At 37.1% G+C, this 20,444-nt stretch overlaps 1 protein-coding gene across 19 annotated transcripts in view; it reads left to right on the top strand.

The window, feature by feature from the left end:
- LOC136825321 (hypoxia-inducible factor 1-alpha-like) overlaps positions 1–20,444 on the top strand; it is a 458,510-nt gene that overhangs the window by 158,041 nt on the left and 280,025 nt on the right. For 17 of the 19 annotated variants that reach the window (XM_067081474.1, XM_067081479.1, XM_067081472.1 and 14 more), the window contains one exon: positions 7,445–7,632. In XM_067081474.1, coding sequence (XP_066937575.1) covers positions 7,445–7,632 — 188 coding nt within the window. Of the gene's footprint in view, positions 1–2,950; positions 4,883–7,444; positions 7,633–20,444 lie in introns of those variants that run through there. The other 2 variants (XM_067081488.1, XM_067081484.1) reach the window with 2 other exon arrangements.

Here is a 20,444-nt window from a genome sequence, read left to right as displayed (position 1 = left end):
CCTCACGGGGTCCGCTGTAGGCATTACTGAAGGTTCTTTGCAGCGTCCCTTCGGCCCCTAGCTGCAACCCCTTTCATTCCTTTTACTGTACATCCATTCTTATTGTCTTTCTTCCATCTTGCTATCCACCGTCTCCTAACAATTATTTCACAGCGCAACTGCCAGGTCTTCTTCCCGTTTCACGTTTCAGACCTACCTACTCTCAATTTCCTTTCCAGTGCTGAATGGCCTCATAGGTCCCAGTGCTTGGCCTTTGACCTCTAAACTCCATAAACAATGTTATTTAAAAATACATTTTATTGTTCTCCTCATAGTCAGTTCTTTAATGGAACTTTTAAAGTCTTTATAAATATTTTTTTTAAATGTGAATTAATTTTTTAAATGGTGTCTTTTTTTTATAGTTTACTCTCAAGTGTACTTTGAACGCAGCAGGTGAACGAAGTGCGCATTTCTCCCCTCCGTTATCTGAACTCACTCTTAAGAGGTTATTGATAGGAGATAGGAGATAAGTGAGTGTGTTTTCAAGTTAGTGTGTTTTTCAAGGTAATTCTACTGTAATTTATTCGAAGTCTCATCTTTTAGACTTAATTTGGGTCTCTCTCTCTCTCTCTCTCTCTCTCTCTCTCTCTCTCTCTCTCTCTCTCTCTCTCTCTCTCTCTCTCTCTCTCTCTCTCTCTCTCGAACTGGATGAGGATGAGGGGGGACGAATGGTTACTTTCCCTAAAATCCAATATGCATCTGTTCATCGAAGCAGAGGATCGTGTTCCTAGTTGTTAGTGAACTGTTGTAGGTTTTAGCCAGAGAGAGAGAGAGAGAGAGGGAGAGAATAAGACAGAAAAACGCTACGAGTGATTGTTCATTGCTTTGCCAAGCATGCCACTAAGACCGGAGGGCCTCGACGAGGTTGCCCTGTATCCGCTGGTGTGAAACTATTGCCAGAAAAACGGATCTCAATGTCTCATTTCACTCTTATGTTTTGGCATGAACAGTCTCAGTCTCCCTGAGGAAGTGGCGCGGCTGGAACTTCAAAAGTTAAGCGAAGCTGCAATGCATTGCTACCCTAATGCTCTTCTCCTTGCATTTAATACGTTTTTATCTATTTATTAGTTTATTGGTTTTTTCTTTTTTTATAAGCTAGTCTTTAGGGACGGTTTTTCGGTCATATCTTTATCGTGTTTGAGGATTCCTCATAATTGATAATTATTCAGTTTTTTTTTAATGTGAATTAATTGCAGAAAATACTTCATTCTTTTTCAACCTGTATGCCATTGTTTGATTGTTGGATTTTATATATCCTTTAAAAAGATGTGAAAGTGTGATTATTTATTTTATATATATATATATATATATATATATATATATATATATATATATATATAATACACTTATATTTATATATATATATATATATACATATATATATATAGAATAAACCTCATATATATATAGAATAAACTTGTACTTGTTCAAAGTCCCAGTTTTCACTCACCTTCTGATGTGGATTTTATGATATTCTCAAGCACGCGTTCATTCGTGCTACATTGGAGATTTAGATATATACATAAATATATTATACATACACATGTATGTATGTATGTATGTATATATATATATATATATATATATATATATATATATATATATATATATATATATATATATATATATATATATATATATATATATACTATATTGCTACATCAACGATAATGATTTTGGCATAGACAGATGACATGTATAAATACAAAACATACATACATACCATGTGTTTGCAGTGGTAAAGTTTTTGGCATTGCACAGTGGGCTACTTATAGTTCAGGTGACTCGTCTTCACTTGTCAGTGGTTATCACTTCTTCTTCTTCTTCTTCTTCTTCTTCTTCTTCTTCTTCTTCTTCTTCTTCTTCTTCTTCTTCCTCGGAAAGAATTATTAATAGATGTCAAACAAATGTGACGAGAGCCGCGGTTCTTTGTTGCCACAGGTAGGTTGATGAGAAATGTTGCAGCGGGCAGCAGTTTGAAGGTTGAGTTGAAATTCGACTCTGTCTGGGAAGAAACTGGATCACTGAAAGGGTAGTGAATAGGTATAAGAGAATTTGTATAGCCTTTCAGTTTTCTTATGCAGCATTGTTTTATCATTATGTAAATCACATTCGTTGTTTTTTTGCCTTGTAATATGTTGCTGTACTGTTTTATGTATTTTTTTTTGCTGTATACTTATAGGCATTCAGTTATTTAGACGCATGCTTATCAATTATTGACTTGTTCCTCTGAAGTGCATTCGTCAATTGACAATGAAGAAAATGCGTAATGATCGCCTTCTAGAGTATCAAATTTCATTGTCGAAGAATCGCGTTAAATGCCATTTTTTTTTTCTTTCGCTCGCTTTCCTCCTTCTTGGAGGCAGACCTGGGGTAATTACCAGGTCACAGGTATCAACTCTCGTGATTCCAGGTCACAGGTAGTAACTCTCGTGATTCCAGGTCACAGGTATTAGCTCTCGTGATTCCAAGTCACAGGAATTTCGGTCAGGGAACTCGACCGAAGCAGCACGCGAAATGACCAGTCGGAACAGCGCACTGCGCCGTCTCATATGATACGTTGATTTAAAAGCGAGATAAAGAACGAGAGAGAATATGTTTTGTAGATATAAAATCATGTGACTGCCTCTGCCTACGTGACAGTGGTAGCCTGTGAATGGATCACGAGTCTGAGGGAAGCTGCGTGTGCCACCCTCTCCCTGCCATTCATTCACCTTCGAAGCAGCATCATCATCATCATCATCATCATCATCATCTTGATCATCCCGTTTTCCGAACCCTTCCTTACCCCCTACCCCCGTTTTCATCCGTCGTGATTCCCACTACCCCCTCCCCTCACCTCCCCCATCCCCACCCCTCTCTTCATCTGCCTTCTTGGGTCTATATGGCACTGACTTGCCCTCACAGTGCCAGTACCTTCCGCATCCTCATCCCAAACAGCGGTATATTCAGTAGTGGCGCTTCGCGGTGAAACACGTGCTCTGGTATATGTGACCTGGTATGACCTGACCTCAGGCCGGGTGCTGAATGCGATTTGCTACGAAGTTGTCAGTTATCACATATGGCCTTCCTATCACTGTGGTTTTCATCGCGACGTCCTTTCTCGAGATTCGTGTATTTTGAAAAGTAGTAGATAAGTGAGCAGGAAATGTGTGTCTAGTTAACTAAAGGCTCTTGATTATTAATATCTGGAGATTTCGGGTGATATTTAGGGCATCTTGTCTAGTGACCCAGAGCCTCGCTGGATATACCAGTGTTTTGTGATTCTTGGAATTGAATATTCCCGAAAACGAGATTTAGAGGGCGTCCGGTGGTCCAGAGCCTCGGTGGATATACCAGTGTTTTGTGATTCTTGGAATTGAATATTCCCGAAAACGAGATTTAGAGAGCGTCCGGTGACCCAAAGCCTCACTGAATACACCAGTGTTTTGTGATTCTTGGAATTGACTATTCCAGAAAACGAGAGCCTCTTAGCATTTAGATATTATCTGGAATTTCATTCTGTTGGTGTTTACTGTTTTCGTATCCATTTCACTGGTGGTAATTCCCGTGAGTGCCATACCAGGTGATTCCCCCAAATGATGGGTGGCATTAATAGTGCCGGTTACCGCGTGTTCTTCAAGGTTGACTGGACTCAGGCTGTCATCCAGATCCTGGAAATGGTTTGGTACTGCTGCGACAAGATCTGGACTCTGTTCACGCATCATTACGTCATCCAACACAGACCTCAGTGATTTTGAAGATCGAATATTTTTGGAATATATTCCTTCAAGTTTTTTCAGAGCAGATATATTTTTAGTGAATTATTTTCTAAGGAGGGATTTCAGAAAAAAAACATTTCAAAGCATAAACTCGAAAGGCTCAGTTACGGAAACTGGAATTTGTAATCAACTTCAGGTTTTAAAGCAAAGAGGTGAAACAAGTTCAATTTAAATAAATTCGGCGTAAACTGTTCCATTAAAGCAGATCTTTATAAAAGATTATTTAAATGCAGAACCGCGAATCGAACTTCGTCATAAAATGGAAATAAACCTAAGCTTCAAAAATAACGAAACAAGACTACTTTTAAATCAAAGTTTATATAACCTTCATATTTTAAAACTTAAAACCTAAACGTAAATTTGAAACAAGTTCTTAATGAATGCCGTTGCTTTAGACCAGAAATTGTTAAATATGGAATACTTGGTATGAATCGATTTAATGCCTATCATTTCTAGCTTGTTGAATGCATATTGGAAAAGAATCCTAGTTTCTGTATATAGTCACTGAGTAAAACCTTTTGCTTGTGCCAGGATTACAAAGTGTTGTGGAGTTGTTCATTCTGATGAATAAGCATCATCAGCATTGCGGGTCAAAGTGTGCTCTCATTCACAAGGAACAAACCCTTAAGGGAGTTTGACCTGCTGAGCAAACTACTTAATAAAATTTCCCTTATGGCTCAAAATTATTCGAGTGAAAATAGCAAGAAATAAATTGATCAGTGTAAATCAAATAAGTATATTATTATAACTGTTCAGAAGATGAACCCTGTTCATATCGAACAAGCCCACAGGGGCCACTGACTTGAAATTCAAGCTTCCAGATAATAAGGTGTTCATTAGGAACTGAGAGAGAGAGAGAGAGAGAGAGAGAGAGAGAGAGAGAGAGAGAGAGAGAGAGAGAGAGAGAGAGAGAGAGAGAGAGGTAAGGTAAAGGGTGCCATGGCTTGCTCGGCCCCTGTTGGGTGGAGGAGATTCCACCCCTACCTCCTAATGGGTGCTCCGCCCTCACCCCCACCCACACCCCCATTTATGTGGGGGGGCCATCAGCCGTACTTTCAGTTCTCCTTCCCAAGGAGATACAGGTAGGCAGGGGTTACCTGTTCTGGTTGATTACTTATAGGGTGCCCGGCTTGTATCTTTGTGTTATTGTTATGTCGAGACCTGTAATTCAAGATATTATTATTATTATTATTATTATTATTATTATTATTATTATTATTATTGGTGAAGAAATCTACAGTGGTTTGTTTAAATATATTTTAGAGATACATATACAAATGTATGTATATATATTTCTATATATTTAAACCACTGTACTGTAGATCTTGTCACCATTTTAGTGACTCATGTTATTATGAGATTTTTGAAATTATTATTATTATTGGTGAAGAAATCCACAGTGGTTAAAGTGTAAGTATATATACTAGAAATACATATATACAAACGTGTATGTATATTTCTAATATATATTTAAACCTAAACCACTGTGGACTTCACCATTTTAGTGACTCGTGCTGTTATGTAGTTTTTATGAAATTTTATTATTATTATTATTATTATTATTATTATTATTCATCATCATCATCATCATCATCATCATCATCATCATCATCATCATCATCCCCCCCCTAGACAAACCTCATAGGAAATCACAGGCACAAAGATACAATTTATATGTAATATAATATGTCCTCCTGGCTTTCACAATACAACTGTGAAAGTATTGTGAAAGCCTTAACACGTGTGTCTGCTCGTATGTGTTTGTTTGTGTTTATTTTCGTCTGTTTGTTTTTTCTTGAGAAAGCAAAGGTCACAATACGGTTAAGCTCTGGATATCTGGAATCGATTCGTCACTCGAGTCATTGCTCGAATATGAAATTTATTAATATATTGATAGAAATGCACGTGGGTTTGTTTAGGCATATGAACACACACACACACACACACACACACACACACACACAGACTGAGTGCTTTTCATTCACTTTCTTTTGCGCATGCGTTTATAAGGGTTGCAGGGTAATTATATTGGAAGCTGTCCCACATTTCTTGTAAAGACAACACGCTCTGAATATGACACATTTTGGTCAATATTTGCATTGGTACGCTCTTATTAATAATTATAAATAAAGGCAGATATGTAAGCCTTGAAAGTTTTTATTATTATTAATTTTTTTTTTTACAAATTTGTGTTCTTTAATTTTTATAACGTCATATAATTTTCAACTTGTGTTAGGTTGCTACCTACACTGAGCTTTGTGTCGCATACTGAAGGTTCAACAAATTATCTTGGTCCCATTTCCATTAAAAATTACTTCTCTTTTTTTTATGAGAGACCTTAAACAAGTAACACTCTTGTCTGGTTGAAAGGATTTTTATCTACATTTTAATATATTGGTCACGTAAAGCTATCTGCTAATTCTTTCATGATTTTACTGTTCGCTTCTTGCTTGTTTTAAGTCAATTTTTTTGTTATCGTGCTTACTCATCTTTTTATACGTTCTAATCCTTTTAGGTCTTTCAGTGTTTATTTTTTGTGTTCTTACCAAAAGTTCTATTAGCCTACAGTCATATGTATATGTGTGTGTATTTAGCTGTTTATGTCTTAGCCAATTTTGTTTCCTGATTAATGGAATTATTTTATCGTTTATTGAATCTTTGTGCCATTTCTTTTTTTTTATATGGTTCCTTGATTTCTCAGTCCATGCTCATTATTTGCATTACTATTACTATACGTGTTTAAGTACATATTTTAATGTATCGGCTTTTCCTTATAATTCATTTTTGTTTTTCACTTAGTTTACATGGACAGTTAAATATTTTTTACGTATTTTTTATGTAACCCATTTTTTTACCTGTTTTGCATGCAAAAATATATATTATTTTTACCTATTTTTTTCGTGAAGTCCAAATTTATTCAACGATTTTATATGCCGGATTACATAGGTTTACGTATTCTTTTCATACTTTTCTAATACATATTTTTTAGTTGTTTTTTCTTATACTGTATAGGCTATCCATTTTTTCACCCACTGTGAACGCAAAAGTACATGCTTTATGTGTCTCCTTTTATTTTATAAAATCCATTTTGCACGACCTATATTTTACGTGCAACGGTTCATATTCGTTACGTTTTTTCTTAATTTTTCTCAACTCTTATTCTGTATTTTTCTTAATTTTTCGCAACTATTTTTTATGCCTAAATATATATATCTAAGTATCGTTTTATTTTCTTGTATTCCGTTTTGTTTTAAGCGTCCAAAATATGACAGAGCTCCTCCTCCTCCTCCTCCTCCTCCTCCAGGAACAATGCTTATTAAGTATCTTTGAATTTACTTAAAATCCATTTTCGTTTAATAATTCAATCTATCACAACGTCCCGTTATTTCCTCCTCCTCCTCCTCCTCCTCCTCCTCCTCCTCCTCCTCCTCCTCCTTCAGGAACAATTTGTTCAGTATATTTGAATACCTCCTCCTCATTCAGGAACCATTTTTTAAGTATCTTTTAACACCTCCTCCTTCAGGAGCAATGCTTCTTAAATATCTTTCAGTGTACTTATAATCCATTTTCATTTGAGAGTGTAATCGAACAAAGCTTCCCATTCTCACCTCTCTTCTCTTCCCTTCCTCTTTCTCCTGCTACAGGAACAGCGAGAAGCGTAAGGAGAAGTCTCGCGACGCGGCCCGATGTCGCCGAGGGAAGGAGAGCGAGATCTTCACGGAGCTGGCCAACGCCCTCCCGCTGCCCTCCCGCACCATATCCATGCTCGACAAGGCCTCCGTCATGAGGCTCACCATCGCCTTCCTCAAGACCAGGGCTCTCTGCCATGCCTGTGAGTACTTCATAGGTGTTTGTGCAGTTCGTTGTCTTGGGGGCAAGAGGCCCAGAAGATACCAAGGGTCAAGTGTGTTCTGGGCTTCTTGCTTGCTTGCTTTTTTTTTTTTTTTTTTTTTTTTTTTTTTTTTTTTTTGAGAGAGAAAGAGAGAGAGAGAGAGAGAGAGAGAGAGAGAGAGAATGAGTGGGGGGAAGCTAAGAAGGTATTCTCTCCTGTAATTCAAAATCTCACAAATAAATATGAGAGAGAGAGAGAGAGAGAGAGAGAGAGAGAGAGAGAGAGAGAGAGAGAAGAGAGAGAATGAGTGGGGAAGCTAAGAAGGTATTCTCCTGTAATTCAAAATCTCACAAATAAATATGAGAGAGAGAGAGAGAGAGAGAGAGAGAGAGAGAGAGAGAGAGAGAGAGAGAGAGAGAGAGAGAAATAGTTCTTGGTGGTTGTTAAAATTTTTGTTATTGACTGGAGAAATGCCCTGACTGTATCTATAATGAGAGAGAGAGAGAGAGAGAGAGAGAGAGAGAGAGAGAGAGAGAGAGAGAGAGAGAGAGAGAGAGAGGTGTAACTGAAGAAAAAACATGCTGTTAGTTAAGAATATTGCCGAAATTCGAAGAATTTAAGGTTTAATTTTAAGGTGGTTACTTCAGCCGTGTTTTAGCTTTGAGTTTTTGTGAAAGGAAATGTAGATGAAATAAAAAAGACCTTTATATATATTATATATATATGTGTGTGTGTGTGTATCTGTAAATGTATAGATATATATGTGTGTCTAAAGAATTGATTAAATATATGTTGAATAACCTCAAAATTCACTAACTCTGTATGTGAGCTTCCACCATATATACGCTCATTTAAAATACAAAATAATATATCCAATTGAGGAAACTTACCGTTGAAAAAACGAATAATGAATATAACTTGAAAAAAAAAATTAAGCCAACATTATTATATAAAAAAGCGATAAAACGATTGTAAGCTGCGTAGCTATTAAAAGTGGCCTCGGAGCCTCCTCTTTGTAAGAGTAAACACGACAAGAAAGAGGTCACACACGTGTGATCGTGAGTCCTTTTTAATTAGGCGTCGAGTGCCTATTACAACGTTTCAAGGGGTCGTTTGATGGTACAGTAACCGCCTGCCATTGAGATGCAAACTCACCTCCCAAGTTCTTCACATTATTCCATTATATCTGTCGAGATTGAGATTCGATTAGGATTTTTCATCCCTTGATGCTGATTGTGCATTGCTTTAGTCATGCGCTTCAGAGCTGTTATTAGTATGATTATTATTATTATTATTATTATTATTATTATTATTATTATTATTATTATTCGTAAGGAAAGGAAACAATGAACACCAGTGTTCTACAAAATTCTATCTCTATATAGAGATTATTATTATTATTATTATTATTATTATTATTATTATTATTATTATTATTATTCATAGGGAAAGGAAACAGTGAACACTAGTGTTCTACAAAAATCAGTCTCTATATATATTGTTATTATTATTATTATTATTATTATTATTATTATTATTATTATTATTATTATTATTGGCAGTAGTAGGTATGCTGCAACCATGCTACAACAGTACAATAGTAGTAGCAGTAGTAGTATTAGTATTGTGGTACGATCAGCCTACGGTATTTTTAGCATGATTAGCATTCAAGGTAAGTTTAAGGTAAGATCAAGTTGCTTTTCTATAATACAGTAATAATATAGCAGGTAATAGTAGATATAGTAAGATCTTAGCACTCTTCTTTAGTTCAGTGGTATGGCAAGGTCATAATATCTTACTGTAGTGTTAGCAACGGCTCTAAATCACGCTATTTTCTGTCGACCACATCAGCATAGCATGCATTTATTGAATAAAGAATGTCCTCATCAGAATAATGGTTATGTCTACCCACCGTACCAAATCTATGAAGGGTATTTTTTCTCATGTGGGGGGTCCGTCTCTCTCTCTCTCTCTCTCTCTCTCTCTCTCTCTCTCTCTCTCTCTCTCTCTCTCTCTCTCTCTCTCTCTCTCGGCATGCGACTCGTCACTTACGGATATCTCTCGTTAACTTAGCGTACCCTGATATTCTGCTGAAAACTGTTGTAGCATGGTTGCAGCATAGCCTACCTTCTACTGCCAGTAATAATAATAATAATAATAATAATAATAATAATAATAATAATAATAATAATAATAATAATAATAATCTGTACACAAAGACTGTTTTCTGTAGAACTTTTAATTGTGTTCGTTCTGTACTTTCCCTAATCTATGAAGGGTATTTTTTTCTCCAGTGGGGGGATGGGGTCTCTCTCTCTCTCTCTCTCTCTCTCTCTCTCTCTCTCTCTCTCTCTCTTCTTTTGGCATACGACTCCTTACTTATGGATATCGCTCGTTAAATTATGCGTACTCTGATATTATGGTCCACAGCGGGTCATTTATCTTTTGATGCCCCATTCGCTGTCGCAATGAGGGTCTTTCTAATCAAGGAAGGGTGGTGAGATGTGATTGACAGATTTGATGGTCTTTTTCTCTTAGGACATCTAACTTTGTCTTTTGTGGGGATGATGATCGCCTGTCTGCGTTAAGTTTCGTTGCTTCTCATACCATACTCGTAGGGGGTTAGTGCCGTCAGCGCACCTCATGCGGTGTACTGTAGGCATTACCTAAGATTCTTTGCAGCGTCCCCTCGGCCCCTAGCTGCAACCCCTTTCATTCCTTTTATTGCACCTCCATTCGTATTCTCTTTCTTCCATCTAACTTTCCACCCTCTCTTAACAATTGTTTCATAGTGCAGCTGCGAGGTTTTCCTCCTGTTACACCTCTCAAACCTATATACTGTCAATTTCCTTTCCAGCGCTGAATGACCTCATAGGTCCCGGCGCTTGGCCTTTGGCCAATATTCTATATTCCATCCTCCAGACTCTTGAAGTTTGTTATTTGTTTTCTTTTAGGTGAAAAATAATTTTGGAGCTGTGAAGGATGCGAAAGTAGTTTTGCGCGATGTAAAAAAAAACATAAATAAATAAATAATTTAAATGCATGGTGTCATGTCATTGTCCTTTACGGAATGTTAAAAAAACGTGGACTCATTATTGACAATTTTATGACAATTCTAGTTTTTTTTATCTGTGGAGTTTTTTGTTGTGTGTAATCTCTGTTTCTTCGGTAGACAGTTTTTTTTCCTGTAGGTGGGTATTAGCCTTGTTGATAACTAGCTTTTCTTGTTGGGTTTAAGTTGCTTTGTCGATAGACTTTAAAAATTTTTTTTTTTTTATTTGGTAGGATTTTCCCAGGCATTTTAAGTAGGATTTTCCAGGCCACTTTAAAGTAGGATTTTCGTAGGTATTTTAGTGTAGGATTTTCTTAGGCGTTAAAGTAGGATTTTCTTAGGCGTTTTAAAGTAGGATTTTCTTAGGCATTTTAAAGTAGGATTTTCTTAGGCATTTTGAGGTGGGATTTTCCCAGACATTTTAGAGTAGTATTTTCTTAAAGCGTTTTAAAGTAGGATTTTCCTGAGCATTTTAAAGTAGGATTCTCTCAGGCATTTTAAAGTAAGATTCTTCCGGGGATTTTAGAATAGGATTCCTCCAGGCATTTCAAAGTAGGATTTTCCCAACCGTTTTAAAGTAGGATTCTTCCAGGCATTTTTAATTAGGATTTTCCCAGTCATTTCAAAGTAGGATTCTTTCAGGGATTTAAAGTAAAATTTTCCCAGGCGATTTAAAGTAAGATTTTCCCAGGCATTATAAAGTAGGATTTTCCGAAGCATTTTGAAATAGGTTTTCCCATGCGTTTTTAAGTAGGATTTTCCCAGACATTTTAAAATAGGACTTTCCCACCCGTCTTAACACAGGATTCTTCCAGGCATTTTAAAGTAGGATTTTCCCACCCGTTTTAAAGTAGGATTCTTCCAGGTAGGATTTTCCCACCCGTTTTAAAGTAGGATTCTTCCAGGCGTTTCTAAGTAAGATTTTCCCTCCCGTTTTAAAGTAGGATTCTTCCAGGCATTTTATAGTAGGATTCTTCCAGGCGTTTTAAGTAGGATTTTCCCAGCCATTTTAAAGTTATGACTAGTTGATAGTGATGGTCATGGTATGTCTTGCATTAACCCTTTTCATCAGGTTTATTTTCGCAGTGTCCACAACTCATTTTGTCCTGCAATGCACTACTAACTGAAGTTAAAACGAAATGGATTTTGAGATCTCTATTGAATAAAAATAAGAAATCTTTTCTTTTGATTTTATGGGATAGGGAATCATTTTGGAAATTTGCTCGTCTGTGAAACGTCACTGGCCAGTTTGAAGTTGTACTCGAAGCCACTGATAGCGCTTAAGTCTAATTTTGGCAAATATCTCTTATAAAACGGTTTACTGACTTCGTTGCATAAGATTGAATTCCTGGCAAGATTCTATATCTTCTGCCGTTTCATTTAATCACATGTAGCACCGAAGAATTTTGTGGCCTGGTGTACTGAGCCAATAAAAGTAAAAAGGGGGTAAGGACACGGGTATTATGTGACTTAAAGATTTACTTTTGATGGTGAAATATACAGTAAATTCTGGCACGAAAGATTTACTTTTGATGGTGAAATATATAGTAAATTCTGTCACGAAAGATTTACTTTTAATGGTGAAATATATAGTAAATTCTGTCACGAAAGATTTACTTTTGATGGTGAAATATATGGTAAATTCTGTCACGAAAGATTTACTTTTGATGGTGAAAGATTTACTTTTGATGGTGAAATATATATTCTGAAGATTTTTTGATTCTGTATAGTAAATTCTGTCACGAAAGATTTACTTTTGATGGTGAAATATATAGTAAATTCTGTCACGAAATACAGAAATATAAAAGTAATAAAAAGGCGATAAGGAGACAGGTAATATGCTTAAAGATTTATATAGAAAATTCTGTCATGAAATAGAACAACAGGTTCTGTCACATAAGGGGCTACTAAAGCAGAAGAAAAATGAATGGTTGCTATGGCGCCATCTTGAATTCCGTAAGATAATCAGATTCTGGAGAGTAAATTAAAATCTTCTTCTTCTTCTTCTTCTTCTTCTTCTTCTTCTTCTTCTTCTTCTTCTTCTTCTTCTTCTTCTTCTTCTTCTTCTTCTTCTTCTCTAAAAATACACACAAAATCCTTAACCTTTCAGAGGACTTCTGTCTTCATCTCTAGTGGGAATGAAAATAAATTAGAATTTCTGCAAGGACACATTATTTATACCATGTTCCTGTTTGATCTCCTGACTGCTTGACCATTCAGGTGCTGCTGCTCGCTGCTCGAGAGAGAGAGAGAGAGAGAGAGAGAGAGAGAGAGAGAGAGAGAGAGAGAGAGAGAGAGAAGGAAGGGGAGGGGGTGGTGATTGTCATTTCTGGGTGTGGGTCACAGAGGCCAGGTATTTGGCTTTCCGTCACTCCAAGGAATAAGTTAGGGTTACCGGCTTCCCTGACGTATGTGGATTTCTCTGCATTTCTAAGAACTTGGCTGGCGTTTAATGTATCTAAACCCGGGGGGGGGGGGTTAGTGCCGTCAGTGCACCTCATACGGTGCACTGTATGCATTATTTAATGTTCTTTGCAGAGTCCCTTCGGCCCCTAGCTGCAGCCCCTTTCATTCTTTTTCATGTACCTCCGTTCATATTCTTTTTCTTCCATTTTATTTTCCACCGTCTTCTAACAATTGTTTCATAGTGCACCGTTCAAACCTTTTTACTCTTAATTGTATCTAAAGCGTTAAAAAAAAAAAAATGTTTCCGGCCACTGTTGGTACTGAGTGAATTAGGACCCTCTCCACAAATTTGGCACTGTATGCTATTGCTGCTATTCTAAAAGTTGACTTTCCTTTAAATTCAATTTTTAGTCGAAATCGCAACAGTGTGTGGCAATTGCAGTGTTCTGATATTAACATGATTGGCTCTTGTGTGTTCCCCATTGGCTGTTTTTAAAGAGCATTTTTAACATTGATATGATATCAGAGTTCATCACAAGAAAGGGTCTCAGGTTAACCTCATCGTGATTGTTATTCGTAGTCCTAAATCGGATTTTCTGTCGATATTCGCCGTAAAATTCTACTATCTAACCTGAAGAACACTAGTCACTGATGCTTGGGTCCACTAAAAGCAAAGGATACACTTTTGAAGCCTCTATCTATTTCTTTACACCACTGTCTATTTTACCAGGAAATCGAATGAATGATTTACTGAACCACGGAACTATTAAAACAAGTAAAAAATGCGCCGACGTTTCTTCGGCCCAATCGAATTTTCTGTACAGCCACTTCAGCATATAATCAAGGCCACCGAAAATAGATCTATCTTTAGGTGGTTTCGGTATAATGCTGTATGAGCCGCGGCCCGTGAAACTTTAACCACGGCCCGGTGGTGGCCTATCCTATATAATTTCCAGAAGCGCGAGTATGGCTAACTTTAACCTTAAATAAAATAAAAGCTACTGAGGCTAGAGGGCTGCAATTTGGTATGTTTTATGATTGGAGGATGGATGATCAACATACCAATTTGCAGCCCTCTAGCCTCAGTAGTTTTTAAGATCTAAGGTCGGAACAGGAAAAGTGCGGACGGACAGACAAAGCCGCCACAGTAGTTTTCTTTTACAGAAAACTAAAACAGGGGAACGTTGGGAAACTAGTACCTTCCTCCGGAAATGTCCCTGAAGCTGATAAGATTTTTGTAACCGTTAGTTGTGAAATCTGGCGTAGAGCCGAAATGAAAATATTTACCGGTACATGAAACTACTGCAAGAACGACAGAATAAGAAGTTGATGGAAAACTTCTTTTGCACGGCGTTTGTTTCTCGCATTTTTTTTTTTTTTACATGATCTTATTAAAAGGCACCATTAACCAGAAAATTTAGGAACTGATTTCACGCAGGCAGTAAGTGAAGAAAGCAGAGAAAGGAGTAGAAAGTTGGGAAACGTGTACAGTATAATGCTGGCACGGAGGTGGTCGCAGTCGGCTGCAGATTTCCTAGCCAAGATTACGTCTCTTGTCTCACAGATGCAACAACTTTGTTGTTGCTGTTGAAATGTCCTGCATTGTTTCCTCGCTGCAGAATCTCTTTTTTTTTCCTCTCCCTCTCCCCCCCCCCCCCTCTCTCTCCTCTCTCTCTCTCTCTCTGGAGAGAATCGTCATGTAGTACGTGATCGTAGGCAGGTATTACTCTCTTCCCCGTTGTCTTTGGCACTGGCTTTTTTTTTTTTAAGTTGTTACGTAGAAAAATAGTTTGGAAACACGTGGCTCCGTCCAATGTAGACTGAATGGCACTTGCCTCGGCTAACAGCTGGATGTTTTATCCTTTTTCCTTTTTCCTCTCGTGACTATTTTCTCCGTTACAGTTGTCGTTTATTCTTCTTTTGTGAGAATCTTGGAGTTTGTAGTTAGACTTGATCTTGAGAAAACTGGTGTTTCCTATTTTGCTATATATATATATATATATATATATATATATATATATATATAAATATATACATATATATATATATATATATATATAAATATATATATTTGTGTGTGTGTGTATATATATATATATATATATATATATATATATATATATATATATATATAGAGAGAGAGAGAGAGAAGAGAGAGAGAGAGAGAGAGAGAGAGAGAGAGAGAGAGAGCAGAAACAAATTTACGGAGGAAAATTGAAACAACGGAGTTGTTGCAATATTCTTCATGATTCAGTTATATATATATATATATATATATATATATATATATATATATATATATATATATATATATATATATATATATACATTTATTTATTTATTTTTGGTTACCGAGTTTCTTGCCAATAGTTTCAAAACCTGATCTTGCCAGCCATCGTAAGTGTAAAGTCACACACACACACACACACACACACACACACACACACACACACACACACACACACACACACACACACACACACACTATTTTGTAAATGAGCTCATTAGTGTGGAGCAGTTCAGATGACCGAAGGTCTGAGATTGTTTATGAAGTCATCTGCTTTTGTGTTTTCTGATGAATTGGTTTCATCTGGCTGTAAAGGACATTAACCCCTCGTTTGAAAAGCTGTGTTTTAGAGAAGGTTTATCTCTCTCTCTCTCTCTCTCTCTCTCTCTCTCTCTCTCTCTCTCTCTCTCTCTCTCTCTCTCTCGTAGAGTACCAGGAAGGGTGCCTTATCCTTTTTGACCTTAGCGTAAGGCTCTTCTAGTTTTCTGTAAAAGAAAACTACCGAGATGGCTATTTGTCTGTCCGTCCGCACTTTTTCTGTCCGCCCTCAGATCTTAAAAACTACTCGGGCTACAGGGCTGCAAATTGGTATGGTGATCATCCACCCACCAATCATCAAACATACCAAATTGCAGCCCTCTAGCCTCAACAGTTTTTATTTTATTTAAGGTTAAAGTTAGCCATGATCGTGCGTGTGGTATCGCTATAGGTGCCGACAAGACTGGCTACCACCGGGCCGTGGCTGAGAGTTTCATACAGCATTGTACGCTGTACAGATAACTCGATTGCGCCGAAGAAACTTCGGCGTATTTTTTACTTGTTTACTTTTGGCCTGCCTGTTTCATACCTGTATAAATGCGATGGACAATTAGTTTCCTTGCACGAAGAAATAATGGGGAAAAAAGATGTTTTCTTTTTTTGTTAATTTTACCCGATTCAAAGAATTGGTGGAGAAGAATTTATTTTAAGACGAGGAAATATGATAATTTAAGAAAATTGTTCACTACACCCGGGAGATAAGAACAAAACGACCCACCTCCTTGGATTGAAAAAACAAAATTCCTTTAATATGAAGATAACAAATTCAATTTCTTTACAATCCTATTAATTGTAAACAAACAGAATCATTAAAACTATCATAAATTGTTCTGTCCTTAACCAACAAAAAATCCCTAATTGATTTCCGTCCGCGAAACTCGGATCATCTTTTGCAGAGACACTGAATATCCCTCATTTGTGTCATCGACATTCATGCATTATACCTTTGTTTTTCCTTATAAGCGCCCGATGACGTCAGAGGGGGGACATTAAAGCACCCGGCCTGTGGTTAATGAAGATGACGGGTTTCTCCTTAAATAAGGACGCGATTAAATCGCTCCTGTCAGTTCCTTGGCTGTCTAATTGAACCTATCGGGTTTTATCGGCTGTCAGGGACGTGTAATGAATACGCTGATGTACAGATGAGTTCGTCAGTTTGAGATGGGATGTAATGTTAGTTACTTTAGTGCTATGTGCGATAATATTTTAACTTTTGTTTTTTCACGGGTGCTTTTTATGTATGTGTGTGTTTTATTTATTTTGTCATTAATTGTTTGTCTGTAAATCAAATTACTAGTCTGCGTCTGCATTTGCATATATGGTGTTTTTGCACTTTGGAAAGTAATGACTTTTGGCTTGTACCACAATTGTAATAATAATAATAATAATAATAATAATAATAATAGTAATAATAACAGGGAAACGGTGTGGGAAAGTAATGTCTTTTTGGCATGCGCCATATAATAATAATAATAATAATAATAATAATAATAATAATAATAATAATAATAATAGGGAAACGACCTTGGAAAGTAATGTCTTTTAGCATGTATCACATTTATAAAATAATAACAATAATAATAATAATTATTATTATTATTATTATTATTATTATTATTATTATTATTATTATTATTATTATTATTATTATTATAAAGAAACGACCTGGTACATTTGCATTAAAGATGGTAGGATCATGATGATGAATATTGATTTTGTTGCAGGCAAACAACTGGGCTGGTTGCACCAGTCTGTGATAATTGGAAGCATAGCCGGCGGTAATTAGAATAAATTATGATAAAGAATAAAAATGGTATTTATTGTTGTTGTTGTTGTTGTTTCAATATTTGCTATGAGTTTTTAACATATATAATATATATATATATATATATATATATATATATATATATATATATATATATATATATATATATATATATATACACATACACACACACCATATTTATGAGTGGAATACAATCTCTCTCTCTCTCTCTCTCTCTCTCTCTCTCTCTCTCTCTCTCTCTCTCTCTCTCTCTCTCTCTCTCTCTCTCTCTCTCTCTCTCTCAAATTCAGTAATCTTTCAACTTTGCAGAGCAGAGAATTTGGAATGAAACCCTCACAAGTCACTTTATATCAAGGAGCCGGTTCTGCATCTGGTTGTATGAAGCCTAGGCGAGTACGGGGACTCGTTTTGCTGAATCTGATCAAGGTTACCAGTGTCTTACGTTACAGAGACGACTGTCCCGACACATGTGGAAGGTGCACCTCCACATTCACATGTTTGTGAAAAACTGAACATGTGAGAGATGCCCCTCCACATTCACATGTTTGTGGAAAACTGAACTTGTGAAAGGTGCTATTCGCATGTTTATGTGAAAAGCTGAACATGCGGAAGATGCCCCTCCACATTCGCATGTTTATGTGAAAAGCTGAACATGTGAAAGATGCCTCCACATTCACATGTTTATATGAAAAATGAATATGTGAAAGGTGCCCCTCCACATTCACATGTTTGTGTGAAAAACTGAACATGTGGAAGTTGCACCTCCACATTCACATGTTTATTTGAAAAACTGAACAAATGAGAGATGCCCCTCCACATTCACATGTTTGTGTGAAAAACTGAACATGTGGAAGATGCCCTCCACATTCACATGTTTGTGTGAAAAACTGAACATGTGGAAGATGCCCTCCACATTCACATGTTTATGTGAAAAACTGAGTATGTCGAAGATGGCCCTCCACATTCACATGTTTATTTGGAAAACTGAATATGTGAAAGATGCCCCTCCACATTCACATTATGTGAAAAACTGGACATGTGAAAAGTTAAACTCTGATCCCTATGGCTTTTTGCACCGTTTCAGGACCCTTGGCTTATGAAGTTGCAGAATATTTCCCCCAGAGATTTCTAAAAAAAAAATAAAGGTTTTAAATTAAAACCTTTCGTATTTAGGATAGGCATGTTGATTAAAATTCCAATAGTTTTGACAGGTGTTCAAAGAAATTATACTTTGCCCAGAGATTTCTGTAGATAAGTTTTAAAACCTTTGGACGTAAAGATAGCTGTGTTAATCAAAATTCCAGTATTTTTGACAGATGTTTAAAGAAATAGAAGCGGCTCTGGTATTGTGCTGAAAACATCGACCTCTCTATACCCAGTTATTGCTGATTCATGACTGTATACAGAATAGGAGCATCTCACGCGAGAGAATAATCAACGAGTGTTTTGTGCGTATCTCTCTCTCTCTCTCTCTCTCTCTCTCTCTCTCTCTCTCTCTCTCTCTCTCTCTCTCTCTCTCTCTCTCGGAAGTCTACCCACTTTTGAAGGCACTATCAACTTTCTCCATTTATAAAGAAATGTTATTTTCTTGGTCTCTCCCTAGAAGAACCAGTCTCCTCTCTCTCTCTCTCTCTCTCTCTCTCTCTCTCTCTCTCTCTCTCTCTCTCTCTCTCACACACAAAAATTGCTTGCAGAGGGGTTGGTGACTCGCGTGAACTAGCAAGCACGACCAGTTCTGCTTGCGTCCAGTTTTTTCATGCGGTTCTATTTTCGTCCATGCAAATGAGTTCGCAACGGGAAGAAAGCATGCTCGGTTTATTTTTAGATTCCCCTTTGTTGTTCGTTTTTTAGTTTTCTGTAAAAGAAAACTATTGTGCCGGCTTTGTCTGTCCGTCCGCACTTTATTCTGACCGCCCTCAGATCCTAAAAACTACTAAGGCTAGAGGGCTGCAAATTGGTGTGTTGATCATCCACCCTCCAATCATCAAACATACCAAATTGCAGCCCTCTAGCCTCAGTAGCTTTGATTTTATTTAAGGTTAAATTTAGCCATAATCGTGCATCTGTCAGCGATATAGGAAAGGCCACCACCGGGTCTTGGCTAAAGTTTCATGGGCCGCGGCTCATACAGCATTATACCGAGACCACCGAAAGATAGATCTATTTTCGGTGGCCTTGATTATAAGATGTACAGAAAGCTCGATTGCGCCGAAGAAACTTCGGCGCATCTTTTACTTGTTTTATTGACCTTGCTGAGTTGGAGGTTGATTCAGTGGAGAGTTCCTTTGCGGAGACAAGTGCCAAGTCCTTTGTCGAACAAACTGTTCCTTGTACTTGAGAATCCTTGCTTTATTTGTGTGTAAATAAGTTTATTTGCTGGATTTGCACGATGTAGGAAAAAGCTTGAACTTTCTGATGTCGTTTGGAAACTTTGTCCTGTCATAAGGTCGTCTTGAAATATAATTATTCCCCATTATCACAAACCCGAAAATTCTCTTTCTCTCTCTCTCTCTCGGCTAGCACGCTGTTGGCCCGGCGTTCGACTCTCCGACCGGTCAATGAAGAATTAGAGGAATTTATTTCTGGTGACAGAAATTCGTTACTCGTCATAATGTGGTTCGGATTCCACAATAATCTGTAGGTCCCGTTGCTAGGTAACCAGTTGGTTCTTAGCCACGTAAAATAAATCTAATCCTTCGGGCCAGCCCTAGGAGAGCTCAGTGGTCTGGTTAATCTAAGATATACTCAGCTTCTCTCTCTCTCTCTCTCTCTCTCTCTCTCTCTCTCTCTCTCTCTCTCTCTCTCTCTCTCTCTCTCACACATACATTTAGATTCCGGTTTACTGATTCTCTCTCTCTCTCTCTCTCTCTCTCTCTCTCTCTCTCTCTCTCTCTCTCTCTCTCTCTCTCTCTCATACATTTAGATTCCAGTTTACTGATCCTCTTAATAGAATAATGCTGCGT

This window comes from Macrobrachium rosenbergii, chromosome 37 (genome assembly GCF_040412425.1).
Source record: "Macrobrachium rosenbergii isolate ZJJX-2024 chromosome 37, ASM4041242v1, whole genome shotgun sequence".
Classification (NCBI taxonomy): Eukaryota; Metazoa; Arthropoda; class Malacostraca; order Decapoda; family Palaemonidae; genus Macrobrachium; species Macrobrachium rosenbergii.
The sequence above is the reverse complement of the archived record's forward strand: the minus strand, read 5'-3'. Positions and strand labels throughout refer to the sequence as shown.